Source organism: Rhinatrema bivittatum, chromosome 2, assembly GCF_901001135.1.
Source record: "Rhinatrema bivittatum chromosome 2, aRhiBiv1.1, whole genome shotgun sequence".
Classification (NCBI taxonomy): Eukaryota; Metazoa; Chordata; class Amphibia; order Gymnophiona; family Rhinatrematidae; genus Rhinatrema; species Rhinatrema bivittatum.
In genome coordinates this window covers 130240947-130260033 of record NC_042616.1, presented here as the reverse complement: position 1 = coordinate 130260033, position 19087 = coordinate 130240947, and the positions used below count along the sequence as shown (strand labels likewise).

The following is a 19087-nucleotide window of genomic DNA, read 5'->3' as shown; positions in this document are numbered from 1 at the left end:
ATTCATGTCATTAAATTTTCAATAAAATAGTAACAATCTTAAGAAAAATTACATTTTTGAAATGGTTTATTGAGTAATAAGGGGTAGATTTTCAAATAGCGCGATTTGGCGTACTTTTGTTGGCGCATCAGGCGCAAACAAAAGTACGCTGGATTTTAGTAGATATGCGCGTAGCCGCTAAAATCCGGGATTGGCGTGCGCAAGGCTATCGATTCCGTATAGCCGAGCCGCGCAGCCTACCTCCGTTCCCTCCGAGGCCGCTCCGAAATCGGAGTGGCCTCGGAGGGAACTTTCTTTTGCCTTCCCCTCCCTTCCCCTACCTAACCCACCCGCCCGGCCCTGTCTAAACCTCCCCCTTACCTTTGTCGGGGGATTTACGCCTCCCGGAGGGAGACGTAAATCCCCGCGCGCCAGCGGGCCGATAGCGCGCCGGGACGCGACCTGGGGGCGGGTCCGGAGGGCGCGGCCACGCCCCCGGACCGCCCCGGGCCGTAACCACGCCCCCGGGCCCGCCCCCGAAACTCTACGTCCCGCCCCGAAAAAGCCGTGCGGATCGGGCCCCCCCCAACACGCCCCCGGCACGCCCCCTCGGAAAACCCCGGGACTTACGCGAGTCCCGGGGTCTGCGCGCGCCAGTAGGCCTATTGAACATAGGCGCACCGGGGAGCAGGGCTCTTAAAATCTGCCCCTAAGAGTGCTTGGTTTTTTCTCCCAAGTTTTTACGTTGGGGGTTTTTTTGTATACACACAAGTTATAGCACCGGTGGAGATAATATTGCCTAATTTTTTGATTGCTATCTATCTATCTATCTATCTATCTATCTATCTATCTATCTACCTTGTCACTTTCCGAATCCCCCATCTCCACATGGGCGGGCATCGAGGCGGCAGCGGGAGCGGGCGGGTGGGCGCGCGTTTGATCCAGGCGGCGGCGGGAGCGCATTCATCCAGGCGGAGGGAGCCGGCGGCGAAAGTGGCCTCCGGCAGCCCCTGCCGGCAGTGAATGAATGCAAGCCTGTGTACGCCCGTGTGATTTCGGCGCTCAAGGCGTGACGTCACGACGCTTGATGTCACGGCATGTGACGTTCGCTAATGCACTGCCTTGAGCGCCGAAATCGCACGGGCGCACACAGGCGTGCATTCATTCACTGTTGGCGGGGGCTGCCGGAGGCTGCTTTCGCCGCCAGCTCCCTCTGCCTGGATGAATGCACGCCCGCCGGCTCCCGCCGCCGCCTGGATCAAACGGGTGCCCACCCTCCCGCAGGCTCCCGCCACCGCCTGGATCAAACGCGCGCTCACCCGCCCGCTCCCGCCGCCACCTGGATCAAACGGGCGCCCACCCGCTTGCCGGCTCCCGCCGCCGCCTGGATCAAACGGGCGCCCACCCGCCTGCTCCCGCCACCGCCTGGATCAAACGCGCGCCCGCTCCCGCCGCCGCCTGGATCAAACGCCCGTCCGCCGCCGCCTGGATCAAACGCCTGGATGAACGGGCGCCCACCCGCCCGCCGGCTCCCGCCGCCGCCTCGATGACCGCCCGCCCCGTGTGGAGATGGGGGGATTCGGAAAGTGACAAGGTGTGTGTGTGTGTGTGTGTGTGTATATATGTGTGTGTGTGTGTGTGTGTGTGTGTGTGTGTATATGTGTGTGTGTGTGTGTGTGTGTGTGTGTGTATATATGTGTGTGTGTGTGTGTGTGTATATGTGTGTGTGTGTGTGTATATATGTGTGTGTGTGTGTGTATATGTGTGTGTGTGTGTATATATGTATATATGTAACAACTTTACGCTGCAAATGTTAGTATATATGGAGGTCGTCCATGGTGCAGTCCGGTACGTAGCTGTTCGATCACCACACTAACACCAGGTAGAGGGTAGGCGGTAAACTAACAGGTTAAGGTCGCGGCAAAATAGCGGGTTACAAAGGAGATAATCAGAGCGCACGTCACAGTATCGGAGGGAATAGCTAATTCGTTCATTTATATATCATATACATGCTGCGTGCGGAAAAGGTCAGTTTCAAGAAGCTCTAAGGACGCGTGAAACTGGAGACTGTATCGCAGGATCGCCTTACGCGTCCCAATTGTGCGCCCACAGCGAGTTACTCTCCAACCGCACCTTACAGTATCGAGCTGTTTAAAAGGTTGCACACACTGTTCTAGTTGCTGTTGGTCAGTTCCAAGGCATCATCTTTACTCTTGGCCAGTTTTTCCTTTCATTCAAATCAAATGCAAGTGCTTCCAATGCTTCTTTCAACATTTCTATATCCAAAAATTACTTTTCATTTTGCCGACATCCAAGCACATATGAATATGGCTATTCTGAATGATGTCACTTTCTCCTATATATTTTTCCATTCTTTCCTTCTGCACATTTAGCGCAGTTTTTATCTGTATCTCCCATTTTCCTAGTGTGTAGCAGATGGACTCAAGACCAATGGGTATAGTGTACTCCTGATAGCAGTTGGAGATGGATCAGAATTCAATCTGACGTCAGCCCTAGTACATATACCCCCGCAAGAAGTGCAGCTCTTCAGTATTTTCCGTCTCCATAGCAGTTACATAGAAACATAGAAATGACGGCAGAAGAAGACCAAACGGCCCATCCAGTCTGCCCAGCAAGCTTCACACACTTTTTTCTCTCATACTTATCTGTTTCTCTTAGCTCTTGGTTCTATTTCCCTTCCACCATTAATGTAGAAAGCAGTGATGGAGCTGCATCCAAGTGAAATATCTAGCTTGATAAGTTAGGGGTAGTAGGGGTAGTAACCGCCGCAATAAGCAAGCTACACCCATGCTTATTTGTTTTACTCAGACTATGTTATACAGCCCTTATTGGTTGTTTTTCTTCTCCCCTGCCGTTGAAGCAGGGAGCTATGCTGGATATGCATCGAAAGTGAAGTATCAGGCACATTTGGTTTGGGGTAGTAACCGCCGTAACAAGCCAGCTACTCCCCGCTTTGTGAGTGCGAACCCTTTTTTCTTCTCCCCTGCGTTGAAGCAGAGAACTCTGCTGGATGTGTGTAGTATCAGTTTTTTCTTCTCCCCTGCCGTTGAAGCAGAGAACTATGCTGTATATGCATAGAAATTGAAGTAACAGGCTTATTTGGTTTGGGGTAGTAACCGCTGTAACAAGCCAGCTACTCCCCCCTTTGTGAGTGCAGATCCTTTATTCCACATTTCCTCTTGCTGTTGAAGCTAGAACGATGTTGGAGTCACAGTAAGCATGTGTACGTTTATTGAATAAGGGTATTGTCTCCAGGCAGTAGCCATCATTCTGGCGAGTCACCCACTCTTCATTGGCGGCCTCTTGACTTTATGGATCCACAGTGTTTATCCCACGCCCCTTTGAAGTCCTTCACAGTTCTGGTCTTCACCACATCCTCCGGAAGGGCATTCCAGGCATCCACCACCCTCTCCGTGAAGAAATACTTCCTAACGTTGGTTCTGAATCTTCCTCCCTGGAGCTTCAAATCGTGACCCCTGGTTCTGCTGATTTTTTTCCTACGGAAAAGGTTTGTCGTTGTCTTTGGATCATTAAAACCTTTCAAGTATCTGAAAGTCTGTATCATATCGCCTCTGCTCCTCCTTTCCTCCAGGGTGTACATATTTAGATTCTTCAATCTCTCCTCGTATGTCATCCGATGAAGATCCTCCACCTTCCTGGTCGCCCTTCTCTGTACCGCTTCCATCTTGTCTTTGTCTTTTTGTAGATACGGTCTCCAGAACTGAACACAGTACTCCAGGTGAGGCCTCACCAAGGACCTGTACAAGGGAATAATCACTTCCCTTTTCTTACTCGATATTCCTCTCTCTATGCAGCCCAGCATTCTTCTGGCTTTTGCTATAGCCTTGTCGCATTGTTTTGCAGACTTCATATCATTAGACACTATCACCCCAAGGTCCCTCTCCTGCTCCGTGCACATCAGCCTTTCCCCCCCCCATCGAATACAGTTCATTCGGGTTTCCACTCCCCATATGCATGACTTTGCACTTCTTGGCATTGAATCTCAGCTGCCATATCTTCGACCACTCTTCCAGTTTCCTTAGATCCCGTCTCATTCTCTCCACTCCTTCCGGCGTGTCCACTCTGTTGCAGATCTTAGTGTCATCCGCGAAAAGACAAACCTTGCCTTCTATCCCGTCCGCAATGTCGCTCACAAAGATATTGAACAGGACCGGTCCCAACACCGATCCTTGCGGTACACCACTTAAAACCGCTCTCTCTTCAGAGAAGGTTCCATTTACCTTCACACATTGTCTTCTGTCCGTCAACCAATTTGCAATCCAGGTCACCACCTCGGCACTCACTCCCAAGCTTCTCGTTTTATTCACCAGTCTCCTGTGCGGAACAGTGTCAAAAGCTTTGCTGAAATCCAAGTATATGATATCGAGCGCTCTTCCTCGATCCAATTCCTTGGTTACCCAGTCAAAAAAGTCAATCAGATTTGTCTGACAGGATCTTCCCCTGGTGAATCCATGTTGCCTCTGGTCCATCAATTCTCCGGACTGTAGATAGTTCACTATTCTCTCTTTCAGCAGTGACTCCATTACTTTTCCCACCACCGAAGTGAGGCTGACCGGTCTGTAGTTGCCAGCCTCCTCCCTGTTCCCACTCTTGTGAAGCGGGACCACCACCGCTCTTCTCCAATCACTCGGCACCACTCCCGTTTCTAGGGATCTATTGAACAGGTCACACAGCGGAGCTGCCAGCACATCTCTGAGCTCCATCAGTATCCTTGGATGAATCCCATCAGGCCCCCATCTATGCACGCTCGCACAGCATTAGAGTAATTTTACCAAAGAAAACCAAATCAAGAAGAAATCTTACCTCTACAGACGAGCCCTGCTCTCCTGCGGTGACACCCCTTGGGTCCTCCCCCAGTTGAGAATTCCCGAGGTGATTTCCGCAATCCCTTGGTCCGGCGGCAGACTCTTGGCGGGGACCTAGCCCCTGACATCGGGTGAGGCTGAGAGGCAGTGGGTGCAACCTCGAGCGTGGCGGTGAAGGTATTTTCCCTCTCCCCCCCCCCCCCCCCTGTAGCCGGAGACTGCCCGTACGAGACCGGGAAGCGCCGAGACAAGGTAAGGTAGAAATCTATTTAAAAGTCTCCGGTCTCCGAAGCTCGAGGAGATGCACAGGTCGCCAGCCGGGACCAGTGCCACCGGGTTGATCTGCCCTAGCAGGGCTAGTCCCTGGTCAGATCCGAGGGTCCTCCCACCTGGAGACCCTCCGAGGTGGTCGCCATATTGTCCACGTGGTCGCCCCCCCTCAAATGGGGCTTCCCAGGGACACGGCACCCCTTAGTCTAGACCCAGCATCTATCTCCTGGGTGGAATTCTTCAAAGGTCTGCATACTTTCGTCCACATGCCTCCTATTATACGGCCACAGGCTCCACCAGAGGACCTTAACATACCGAGACCATCTATGCCCAGGGAAGTGATCCCACCGCCCAGAAGCCCCACCTTCGGGGACACGGACAACTCAGATGAGGATTCAGAACCCATGGAGGAAGGGGGAACTCCCTCCGGGGACAGAGCCCCACCAAACCATGAGACGCTTCTTCACCAAGGATTAGCTTCCAGACCTGGTCACACACAGCTTAAAAGAGCTTGCTATCCTGGGCACAAGTGCCGCGGGGGAACCTAAGGTGAACCCACTATTAGAGGGACTCCGTCAGACCTCCCGCCATTTCCCACTATTACAAGCCATCCAGCAACTAATTGACCTGGAATGGGATGCCCCAGAAACTACATTCAAAGGGCTCTGGCAGCCATGTACCCTCTGGACCCAGCCACCAAAGATCTCCTGGCATGTCCGAAAGTGGATGCCATGATCTGCGTGGTCTTGAAGCGCACTACTATCCCGGTGGCACTCAAGGATGCTCAAGACAGATGTCTGGGATCTATCCTCAAACAGTCCGTTGACATCTCCGCTATGTCTTTACAGATCGCGGCCTGCTGTGCCGTGGTGACACAAGCCTGCTTAGCACAGACCAGGAACAACACTCCTGGAGAGGCCCTGGAACCAGCTGTATCATTTCTCGTGGACGCCGCTTCTGATCTGGTACACACAGCAGCTAGAGGAGTGTCATCCGCCGTGGCAGCCAGAAGACAAATCTGGCTTTGAAACTGGTCAGCCGATGCTTCCTCCAAAAGAGACTCACAAGGATTTCTTTCAAGGGAACACTCCTGTTCGGAAACGAACTAGAGAAACTAGCCAACAAATGGGGCGAGTCCCCATTGCCGCGGCTACCGGAGGACAGGAATAAGAGAAACCAGCGATCCTTCCCCCGAACCTCCAGGGGCAGAGGATCACAGCGCTTCAACCCATATAGAAGCACATATCAAGCGGCCCACCCCACAGGCCGGAGCCAGTCCTTTCGGAACAAGCACAACCAAAGGGGAGCCAGCTCAGGCCCCAGCCGCACCCCACAATGAAAATCAGCTGACCTGTCCAAAGGAAGAAGCCATAGGGGGCAGACTTGCCCTATTCTATCAAAGATGGCTCGAGATAACTTTGGACAAGTGGGTCCTATCCATCATTTGAGAGGGATATTACCTGGATTTCCACCATCTCCCTCCTGACAAGTTTGTGGAATCTCCCTGCCACGACCCTTCCAAGAGGATGGCAGTGGAAGCTACACTGACCAGATTGCTAGCCTTAGAGGCTATAACACTGGTGCCTCCACAACAAATAAATACTGGACATTATTCCATCTATTTTATCGTCCCCAAGAAAGAAGGAACATTCAGACCCATCCTGGACCTTAAGTTGGTCAACCGTCACCTGAAGATTCCTTGCTTCCACATGGAAATCCTACACTCAGTAATAAGGGCGATACAACCGGGAGAGTTCCTTACATCTCTGGATCTGTTGGAAGCCTACCTACACGTTTTGATCTATCAAGAGCATCAGCGTTTTCTACGCTTCTTGATCCTGGACCATCACTACCAGTTCCGGGCACTACCTTTCGGGTTAGCCACTGCAACCCGGGTGTTCACCAAGATCATGGTGGTGGCAGCAACACTGAGGAAGGAAGGAATCCGCGTGCACCCTTATCTAGATGATTGGCTGATTAGAGTGAAATCCCCAGAGGAAAGTCACCAGGCAACCAACAGAGTCAAAACTCTACTGGAGAGCCTCGGGTGGGTGGTCAACACAAACAGGAGCTGCCTGCAGGCCTCCCAATCTCTAGAATACTTGGGAGTCCGGTTCGACACCAAACAAAACAGGGTCATCCTGACACCGACGAGATCAAAACTGATGACCCAGTTACGAACCCTGTTGAGCGAACTTCGCCCCACAGCATGGGATTACCTACAAGTCCTCTGCCTCATGGCATCCACACTGGAAGTAGTGCCATGGGCACGAGCTCACATGAGACCCCTACAACGCTCACTACTATCACGATGGAATCCACTGTACCAGAACTACACCGTACGTCTTCAGCTCCCAGACAGCGTTCGGGCCCAACTATGATGGTGGCTGCAAGAAGCCCATCTGAGCCAGGTAATGAGACTATCCTCACCAACCTGGATCCTACTCACCACGGATGCCAGCCTACGAGGATGGGGAGCACACTGCCAGGAGCTAACCGCCCAAGGGCAATGGAACGAAGAAGAGTCGGGATGGAACATCAATCGCCTAGAAGCCCGGGCAGTCAGACTAGCCTACCTAAGGTTCGTTCACAGACTCCGAGACAAAGCGGTCAGAGTAATGTCGGACAATGCCACAACAGTGGCCTACATCAACCGTCAGGGAGGAACCAGAAGCCAACGTGTGTCTCTGGAAATAGTCCTCCTAATGTCATGGGCGGAAGTGAATCTTCAAGAGATCTCGGCTGTCCACATCGCCGGGAAAGAATGTCGCTGCGGATTACCTCAGCAGAGAAAGTCTAGATCCAGGAGAATGGAGGCTGTCGACCACAGCATTCCAATTGATAGTAAACTGTTGGGGAACACCAACCATGGACCTCCTGGCAAACCGGTCCAACGCCCAAGTGCCCAGTTTCTTCAGCCGCAGGCGGGAACCCCAGTCCCAGGGAATCGATACCCCGGTACAGGCCTGGCCACAGGAGACTCTGTTATACGCCTTCCCGCCATGGCCCTTATTGGGCGCAATCATCCACAAGGTAGAACACAGGGGATCAGTACTTCTATTGGCCTCAGACTGGCCAAGAAGACTGTGGTACGCAGACATGCGAAGACTGCTGACAGGGAGTCCCCTGCCGCTACCTCCACACAGAGACCTGTTCCACAGGGACCGATCCTCCACGAGGATCCAGCTAGATTCCCCCTTCGGTCTGGCCATTGAGAAGACTCACCTAAGGAAGAGCGGATACTCGGGGGCAGTAATTGACACCCTACTCCGATCACGCAAGTTCTCCACATCCCTAACATACATAAGGATTTGGAGAGTATTCGAAGCCTGGTGCGAGGACCGCAACATCATACCACACTCAGTCAAAATTCCTGTGATTTTGGAATTCCTGCAGAAGGGCCTACAGAAGGGATTGTCTCTTAACTCCATCAAGGTACAGGTGGCCGCATTGTCATGCTATGGAACCAAGAGCGAGAGCGGCAGCATAGCCTCTCACCCGGATGTCTCCCGCTTTCTGAAAGAAGTCGAGCAGATCTGACCACCCCTGAAGTGGCCGTTGCCTCTTTGGAACCTCAACCTGGTCCTAGATTTCCTAGCAGAAACCTCCTTCAGACCTCTCTGCGGCCTGTCTCTCCGACTATTAACACTGAAGACAGCCTTCCTGCTGGCAGTCTGTTCGGCCCTTCGTATATCCGAGCTACAAGCACTGTCCTGCCGAGAGCCGTTCCTCAGACTCACCCCGGGAACCATCCAGTTACACACAGTTCCGTCGTTCCTCCCCAAAGTGGTGTCTCACTTCCATCTTGCTACCATCGCCAGAGGAGCATAAGTATTTGGAAGAGGCTCGAAGTCTGCGCCATCTCAATGTCTGCAGGCTCCTAGTCCGATACCTGGAAAGGTTGGAATCCGTACGAAAGACGGACTATCTATTCGTCCTTCACAGCGGGAAGAAGCAAGGGGAAGCGGCCTCGCGAGCAACCATAGCGCTGGATCAAAGACATCAAGGCGGCCTAGGTAGAAGCAGGCAAGCCACCGCCTTTAGAAGTCAAGGCCCATTCTACTAGAGCCCAGGCAGTGTCCTGGGCGGAAACCAAGATGCTGTCACCTGCCGAGATCTGCAGGGCGGTGACATGGTCCTCCATCCACACCTTCTCTAGGTTTTACCGCCTTGATGTTCAGGCTCGGGAGGACACAGCATTTGCAAGGGCAGTACTAAGTGGGACATGGGCAGCTTCCCACCCGGTTCGGGAGTAGCTTTTATACATCCCATTGGTCCTGAGTCCATCTGCTACACGCTAGGAATGGAGAAATTACTTACCTGATAATTTCGTTTTCCTTAGTGTAGACAGATGGACTCAGCAGCCCACCCACGGCTGCCGTTACTCATGGAATTCTCGGGGGATTCACGGGTAAGCCATGCTTTCCTTCAGCTAGGACACCCATCCTACCGGGTGTCGACGTTTCTCGGTTGAGGGCACTGGCAGTCTCCAGCTATAACCAATTCAACCGGTTCAAATTTATTAAGTTAACCAAGTTATAAAGTTAATCAAGTTATTCAGTCACACATATATCCACAATGCTTTTCGAGGAGAGTACTGAAGAGCTGCACTTCCTGCAGGGGTATATGTACTAGGGGCTGACGTCAGATTGAAATCTGATCAATCTCCAACTGCTATCGGGAGTACACTATACCCATTGGTCCTGAGTCCATCTGTCTACACTAAGGAAAACAAAATTATCAGGTAAGTAATTTCTCCATTTCTTTTCTCATATTTGGACAGAAATCTCTTCTCATTGTTACTGTGTTTCAAGTCATATTGGTGTTTTAATGGTGTATATTATTACAAATATAATTATAATTACTTAGTCACAAACGCAAACTATAATTTCAAAAACAAATTTCAAGTTCATGTGTGTTTCCTAATTAGGTAAAAGATATATTTTTGCTACAAATCTCAAGTGGGCTGCACTTTGTATGCCTCTGCTTTAATCTTATTTTCAGCTGCCTTCCACTTTCATTTACATTCCCCATGCCAAACCTGGAGATCTTAGACAAGTCACTATCCTTGCAAACTCACTAAAAAAGTAATTCATTGCTATATTTGTAAACCATTGTAATCTACTTTTGGAATGACGGTATATAAAAGGAATAAATACATAAAAATAAGTACAAGTTCCCACCCTTTCTAACTCAGCTTTAAAATATTAAATTTATTGCTTAACTTCTTTCCTTTGTGTATTGTGCCTCCCCTTCTTCTCTGGAGTTAATCATCTCCTCTCCCCACCTCAGTCTTGGTTCACTCAGAGTTCCAGTCTTTGCATTGAAACCTCTGGAAAGCTAAGACCAAGTAAAAGAAATCTCACTCAGATGAGGATTATTTCCAGTTTAACTCATTATTTTTCTCTCTCTTTGGCTAACCAAATGGTCTTGGCTTCTGTTAAAAGTCCATAACATTTGTATCTCACCATCGACTCATTTCTCTGCTACCCTTCTCCAGCCATCCTGTCCTCACTCACTTTATGCTCTACTTTTCAAGCTATTTAACAGTATCGGGGCTTCTGAAGCATCCTCCTCCTCTCTGTGCCCTCAGCTCTGTACCTATTCCTCAATCTATACTAGTTTCTACTTCCTTGACCACATTATTTTCCTTTGCCTTCTTTTCCACAATATTGGAATAAAATATTCTTGATCTAATAACTGCCTCCAAAATTACTACCTCCCACCTTAAGAACATAAGAAATTGCCATGCTGGGTCAGACCAAGGGTCCATCAAGCCCAGCATCCTGTTTCCAACAGAGGCCAAACCAGGCCACAAGAACCTGGCAATTAACCAAACACTAAGAAGATCCCATGCTACTGATGCAATTAATAGCAGTGGCTATTCCCTAAGTAAAATTGATTAATATCAGTTAATGGACTTCTCCTCCAAGAACTTATCCAAACCTTTTTTGAACCCAGCTACACTAACTGCACGAACAACATCGTCTGGCAACAAATTCCAGAGCTTTGTGCATTGAGTGAATAATAATTTTCTCAGATTAGTCTTAAATGTGCTACTTGCTAACTTCATGGAATGCCCCCTAGTCCTTCTATTATTCAAAAGTGTAAATAACCGAGTCACATCTATTCGTTCGAGACTCTCATGATCTTAAAGACCTCTATCATATCCCCCCTCAGCCGTCTCTTCTCCAAGCTGAGCAGCCCTAACCTCTTCATCCTTTCCTCATAGGGGAGCTGTTCCATCCCCGTTATCATTTTGGTTGCCCTTCTCTGTACCTTCTCCATCGCAACTATATCATTTTTGAGATGCGGCGACCAGAATTGTACACAGAATTCAAGGTGCGGTCTCACCATGTAGCGATACAGAGGCATTATGACATTTTATTAACCATTCCCTTCCTAATAATTTCTAACTTTCTGTTTGCTTTTTTGACTGCTGCAGCACACTGAGCCGACGATTTTAAAGTATTATCCACTATGATGCCTACATCTCTTTCCTGGGTGGAAGCTCCTAATATGGAACCTAACATCGTGTAACTACAGCAAGGGTTATTTTTCCCTGTATGCAACACCTTGCACTTGACCACATTAAATTTCATCTGCCATTTGGATGCCCAATCTTCCAGTCTTGCAAGGTCCTCCTGTAATGTGTCACAATCTGCTTGGGATTTAACTACTCTGAACAATTTTGTATCATCTGCAAATTTGATCATCTCACTCGTATTTCTTTCCAGATCATTTATAAATATATTGAAAAGTAAGGGTCCCAATACAGATTCCTGAGGCACTCCACTGCCCACTCCCTTCCACTGAGAAAATTGTCCATTTAATCGTACTCTCTGTTTCCTGTCTTTTAGCCAGTTTGCAATCCACTAAAGGACATCGCCACCTATCCCATGACTTTTTACTTTACCTAAAAGCCTCTCATGAGGAACTTTGTCAAACGCCTTCTGAAAATCCAAGTACACTACATCTACCGGTTTACCTTTATCCACATGTTTGTTAACTCCTTCAAAAAAGTGAAGCAGATTTGTGAGGCAAGACTTGCCTTGAGTAAAACCATGCTGACTTTGTTCCATTAGACCATGTCTTTCTATATGTTTGTTTAGAACACTTTCCACTATTTTTCCTGGCACTGAAGTCAGGCTAACCGGTCTGTAGTTTCCCGGATCGCCCCTGGAGCCCTTTTTAAATATTGGGGTTACATTAGCTATCCTCCAGTCTTCAGGTACAATGGATGATTTTAATGATAGGTTACAAATTTTTACTAATAGGTCTGAAATTTTATCTTTTATTTCCTTCAGAACTCTGGGGTGTATCCCATCCGGTCCAGGTGATTTACTACTCTTCAGTTTGTCAATCAGGTCTACCACATCTTCTAGGTTCACCGTGATTTGGTTCAGTCCATCTGAATCATTACCCATGAAAACCTTCTCCATTACGGGTACCTCCCCAACATCCTCTTCAGTAAACACCAAAGCAAAGAAATCATTTAATCTTTCCGCAATGGCCTTATCTTCTCTAAGTGCCCCTTTAAGTGCCCATTTCTCTAATGATTTTAAGAAAACAAATTGGGAGGAGAAATAATTCATACACTTAACGGCAATCAAGAAACATATAACAAATACATGTTGATCTCTCTTTTATGAGCTCCAAAAGAGTATTTATTTATTTATTTTATTTAAACATTTTTATATACCGGCATTAGTTGTGAACATCATGCCGGTTTACATCAAAACTGGTAAAGTATGGAAATTACATTTTAACAGGGAATTAGAAACTGGGAGGCGGGTAAATAATTAAATAAATGATCTCTGCAATGAAACTGGTATCAACTACAAAATATCCTAATTTTCAAACTACTGAGTTGGTCTAAGCATAGTAGGTATTCAAGATTATTTATTTGTTTGTTTTTTTTTTTTGTTTTTTTTTTAGAGGCATCATAGGAAGCTAGCTTATGCTAGCATGGTTGTCATAGATTTGTACATCACATTTGCTTTCCTTAAACATAAGCTACTAAAAGCCATTTGATTAAATGCAGACAGTTCATATAATTGTTTGATCAGAAGAAGAAGACTGTATTACCTGGGTGGGAAGTGAGTGGAAGAGAGTTAAAGGGACTGAGTGGCGGAGAGAGAAATGTACTGGAGTGAGTTGGTGTGGGCTTTGTGCATGCACGAGGGAAGAAATGCATTCACCATGTCTTCCCACTGTGCCTTCTTCCCGCATTCCAATCGGATTATAGACACTGCGGTGCATCAGGGAGTGCTGGAACCCTTAAGATTTTGCTCTCTTTTTTGGGTCCTGTCACACCAGTCAAAATGGCGCATTGACACAAAAGTTATTCAAAAATAAATCTTCACTGGTCTCTGGCAGGAACAAAATCCTAGGAGCACCCTCAATGCCCAGAACATCACATTTCAGCAAATAAAGTCCAAAGCACACAAACAACTCAGTCTCTCATAGCACCATGCTGCTTACCTTTAGCAACTACACTTTCTGGAGAAGGAATCCTCTTATCTGGGATCTCCCCTGGTTCCTTCTGTGGATGCAGCTATTTCCTTCACTCTCTTTCACTTCTCTCAATCTCACAGCAGTTTAGGCTTGACTGATTCCTTTTTTTCAACCAGCAACTCTTCAGGACCTTCCTCAGTTGGGTAATATTTTCTCTGAATTCCCTCAGACAATCCCCCCCCCCCCCCCAAACATTTCCAATTACTCTCTCTGGACAGATGAGTAGTGGGGATTTAATACCTTGCTTCCTTAAGACGACTATTTATCTTCACACTATCTCTTAGAATTTCACTTTGTACAACCCCAAGACTTCTTCCTTCCCCAAAGACCCGGGAACCTAGTTTGGGCATCAGCTGCGTTCCTAGGACAGGAACTCTTTTTTTTTTTTTTTTTTTTTTCAAGCATCCCTGTATTGAGAAGAGGCCCACTCCTTTCCCTCCATAGGAAAAACCAGACCCCCCCACACCAGCACCACTTCATGGAAAGGTGTTGCATTCAATCTGTGGACTGCAGACTGACTTCTCAAGACTACCCCTGCACTGGGCACAGGAATTCTATTAAACCTAACAGACTTCCCACTGGAGAGGGTCAAACCTTCCTAAACTTACATCAGTCACAGGGGTAGGGTCTGTTGAGACCACTCACACTACACTCTCTAGGGTCAAGGGGCAACTACTAGTCTAAGGGGAATATTTGGGGCTCCCTTTATACTTCAAAATTATTTTTGGGAGGAGGCAGAAATGCATAGAGAGTGCATTTTTTTCCCTGTGACTAAGTCCTGCAAGAAGTTTTGAATCCCTGCCTGTTGCTAGTTTAAATGATCTACATATCAAACTTCATTATTCTAGGGTCTTTGTTCCAGTAGTTCTATCTGCTGCTTTTGGCATGGTTGATTGTTTTGATTTTCTCTCTAAGGTTCATCTCTTTTTTTTTTTACAATATTTGTAAATAACTTGTTTATTTACAATACTAGTAAATAACTCACTCCTTTTTTTCCTGCCCTCTTTCAGTTGGTGTCCACTGAGGATCAGTCCTCTGTCATCTTTTTATTTTTCTGTATACACCTGTTAGTGGCTGGCTGTCATTACAACAATATACTCTTTTTTTTTTAATTTTTGCATTATTTCCTCTTTCCCTATTGCCTCACGGCTGTCCTTTTTGTCTGTTGTTTTAAGCTGGCTAGCCGTGAAACCATTCCTTCTAAGACTGAATTCCTGTACTTCCTTTGAGTATTCTCTCAGGTAACACAACCCTTGTTCCTGCTCACACTGCCAAGAATCTGCAAGTATTGATGGATAGTTCTTTTGTTAACCCCATTTCTACCCTTGTAAAAACTCTCAGGTTTCAGCTTTATAATAAGGGATTGAACATATTTAGAAAATTTGAACACCAGCCAAGAATTTTTTTTTTAAGTGACATTTTTTTAAATTTTTGCTTGGTTTTGTGTTTGGCTTTTTGCACTTATTTTACTTATTTTTTTTGTCTTTTTTTTTTTTTTTTGCTTGCCCTGCATTTCTTCAACTCTTGACTCTGCTCACTCCTTGTTCTTGCTTATTTTTTCTTTTCTTCTTCCTAACTAATCTCTGGAATTTATACAACGTGTTATGACAAACATAATAAAACTGACCTGGATACAGTGAAAGGGTCTCATTGAGCATGTCTCCTTCACAATATGTACTAAAACCTAGAAAAAACCCCAACCCCATTTTGTATTCAGAAATACCCCAATGTGCAAAATTCAGCTAGTCTCCTAATCTGAGTCAAGGATATTCATTTAATTCCTAAAGACAGAAGCAAATGTGTTTTCTCTTCTGTTTCCATGATCACTTGCAATCAGCAAAGCTGTATCTTTCACAAGATCAAAGCGGTTGCAGTTAATCAGTGCAGGAAGTCTGCCTGTATAAGCTATGTGGTTGAACAAGGATTTATCTGAGGACTTTGATCTGGTAAGAAAATAATTGCTTTGCTGACTGCGAGCGATCCTGGAAAAAGATCAGACCAGACACAATTGCTTCTGTTTTAGCAATTGTTTGTTTTCTTGATATAGGCTGAAATACACACATTGGAGAATTTTCACATATAAGATAATACAGGCAATAGTGCATACTGCACAATGTGCTGCTGGCCAGTTAGGCCAGCAGATGGTGGTAGAGGCCCATCTCCTCCTTCAGTCTGTGATAACATTTCACGCTCTAGAAGATGTACTAAGTGCAGTTCTTACATCTTATAGGTGGCCTTTACACACTTATTAATGAGCATGCTTTGTTTTTTTTCACAGGTTCTGAAAGCAGTACTTCAAGAAAGACATTCACAGAAGTGCAAGTTGAAAGACAAACACAGGCACAGCATACAGTGCTGATTAACTGTCCCTCCAAGATTAATGAGAAGAAGTTTCTTAAACATTTATCTCAGTATGGAAAGATTAACAGCCACTTCTTCTACGAAAGTTATGTAAGTATCATCAGTACGAAGATGGCAACCCTTGCTCCCCATTTTGAAATCATATGCTCGCATTGGTTTTAAGAATCCAGTTAGGGATTTGTTTGCTAATTTAAACCTAAGACTTATTAAAAATGTTTTACATAAAAGTAATCTTGTAGATTTTTGTTTGTATACAACTAAGAAATTTAAAAATAAATTTCAAATATAAAGTTGGAAATAAACATGCTTTTTAAACAGCACTGCTATAATCATGTTGCACATGAGAGAATGTAAAATAAAATAGAAGTCATGAAAATTTACAAAATTTATCACAGAAAATACAACCAAGAACAAATTACAAGGAAAATGCAAGGAATCCATGTAGCATTTCAAAGTTCATTGAGAGAGAGAGACCTTTTTCAAGCACTCTTCTTATAAGACATTTATATATTCTAAACACAGGAACATATACCACTTGGAGAACAAGTACTATGTTCTTCTGTCCTTTCTTTTACATTCTTTACATTTTCCCTGCTTTCTTCTATTGTTGCTCCCTTTGGACTTCTTTCTCCAGCACTTGATTTCACTGGTTGCGCTGCTTGAGGTAGTGCTCCTGTTGAGGTCGTTGCTTGCAAGTCAGTACGGTTTCTTGAGAAACTCTCTTCTCACCAACTGAGTGTTGTTTATTTCCATAGTTGACCACAAATGCATGGATGTCAGCCCCATTCAGAAAACTATAAAGCAACCATTGGCCAGTATCTGGTATTGCTAGCACAGTTGTGAGTTGCACACACTTTATCAACTGTTCATTTCTTCCTTTTGTCGTATTGTAAAAGTTGCTATCTTTGGCTTCAAAAGGTTTCAAGTGCTGTTATTGATCTTGTCACCCTTGTGTAACATTGAAATCAGCAGAACATTCTTTCCATTTTTTGTGTTCTTTATAGAATATATTTTTCTTGAAATCTAAATGGACGTATCTTCCCTCCCTCTTTTAGTTGCAAATGATGGTGGAATCTGCCATTTGTTTTTACCCTATAATGCACACGATGGTTAGTCTGTGAGCCATCACAATTTCTCTGCTAGATCACAATTGGTTTAACAGTGACATTTCATCCTGATCCTAATAGTAGCTCAGATGATGATCGTAAAACATTGCTAGGGATGTTGATAAATCTGCAAGGGCCATTTAGCTGTGTTCCCAATCAAACTTCCGTATTCTCCTAGGACAAACAGGATGGTAGTCCTCACACATTGCTGAACATCATCGGATGGAGTCCGGTATGGTAAACTTATATCAAAGTTTCTGTAACTTTGACTGTGCACACTGAGCATGCCCAGTATGCCCTAAACCATGCATCCACGCGGGGTCCCTCTTCATTCTCTTTTTTTTTTTTTTTTTTCTGCGGAGCTTTCACCACGGTTAAGTGAGCTCTTGGCTTTTCTTCAGGAAATTGTTTTGGAAAACGTTTTCACCGATTTATTTTCGGTTTTTTTTGCATGTTTCATCAACGTCTGGTCCCTCTTGGATCCCCTTGGACTCCTCAGTCAGGTTTTTCAGCGGTTCAGTACGTTTATTTTTGCTTCCTCTTTCTCCCCCCCCCCGGCAGCAGTGCCTCTGTGGCCGCCAGCATTGGCCACCCACTGTTACCACCTCTTGTTTTTTCCCCTTCTTTTTGTTTATCAAGGCCTTGTCTGGTTTCCGATGCCCCCAGTGTCCAAAGACAGAGTCCATCAAGGACCCCCACAAGGTGTGTGTGCACTGCCTGGGGGCGTTGCATGACATCTTTGGTTGCTGCTTGTGCGCCCAGATCTGCAACAGTCTCCTCCAGTCCTGGTGCCAGTCGCCAATCCAGCTTGGGGATCCAAGGAAGATCTGGCCAGACATCGGCAACTTTCGAGGAGGAGTTGGAGCGCAAAGTTCAGCTGGCAGTGGAGCAGGCGCGTTGCAGGGCATCGAGCTGGTAGCACTGATGGTGCCGATGCCTTGTGCTTTCCTTGCTTTTACCACTGCTGGAACAGCTCAGTGCGCTTATCGTTGTATCACCGACCCAGTTGGCATTGGTTCCCAGGTGGCCATCGATGCCTGGTAGGATACCAATCCTTCCCCCAACCGATATTGTGCTCATTGGAGCTTCCTCCTCCTCGGAACCAGTATCAAAGCCAGCAGGGACACTAAGGCTTGCAGCCCTCCGTCTAGCTTTGCCAGGGCTGGCACCGGTGCCCATATCTCTGGGCAAAGGCCGAGCACCTAGGCCCCATTCCCTGTGGATTACAGTGAAGCTGAGGCCCCGTATGACCCCTGGGGGGATGATACTGCAGAATCCTCCTCTGACGACTCGGAGAGTCTCCCTTCAAAACAGTCTCTCCTCCAGAAGAACGAAGAAGTCTCCACCAGAGGACTTGACCTCTGCAGATTTTGTGCGGGCGATGGCCAAGGCCTTCCCTTTTTCAGCTGATGATGGAGGAGGATGCCAGGTACAAGATGCTGGAAATCCTCCAGTTCTTGGAGATTTCTAAAGAGATCGTGGCGGTCCCGGTGCATGAGATCTTCAAGGAGTTGCTGCTGAGGATCTGGGAACACTCCCTCACGGTACCTCCTGTAAATAGGAAAGTAGATGGGGTTTACCTCATCCAACAGGCTACCGAATTCGAGAAGTGTCAGCTGTCACACCAATCTGTTGTGGTCGAATCTGCTCTCAAGAGGGCCATGTGCTCTTGGATTCATGCCTCTGTGCCCCCAGGGAAGAATCACAGAACGATGGTCGCTCTTGGGAGGAAGGTATTCCAGGGGGCTTTCCTCATTGCCTGCATTGCCTCTTATCAGTTCTACATGAACCAATAGTCGCGCAACCACTGGAAGCAGGTGCAGGAGGCAGTCAAGTGACTGCCTCAACATCAGCAAAACACCTTCTTATTGCTGGTGTGTCAGGGCCTGGCGTGTGGAAAAACACAAGGTTCGTTCAACCTATGATGTTTTTGAGATGGCATAGAGAGTCTTTACAGCAGGAATCGATGCCCGCAGAATGGCATGTCTACGGGCGTTGGATCTCCGA

The 19087-nt window shown here is 46.8% G+C and overlaps 1 protein-coding gene across 1 annotated transcript in view; it reads left to right on the top strand.

Moving 5' to 3' along the window:
- The window catches only part of MTPAP (mitochondrial poly(A) polymerase), a 124161-nt gene that overhangs the window by 12864 nt on the left and 92210 nt on the right, over positions 1 to 19087 (top strand). Inside the window, exon 2 of the mRNA XM_029588622.1 lies at positions 15892 to 16064. Within this exon, the coding sequence (XP_029444482.1) occupies positions 15892 to 16064 (173 nt within the window). The remainder of the gene's footprint in view (positions 1 to 15891; positions 16065 to 19087) is intronic.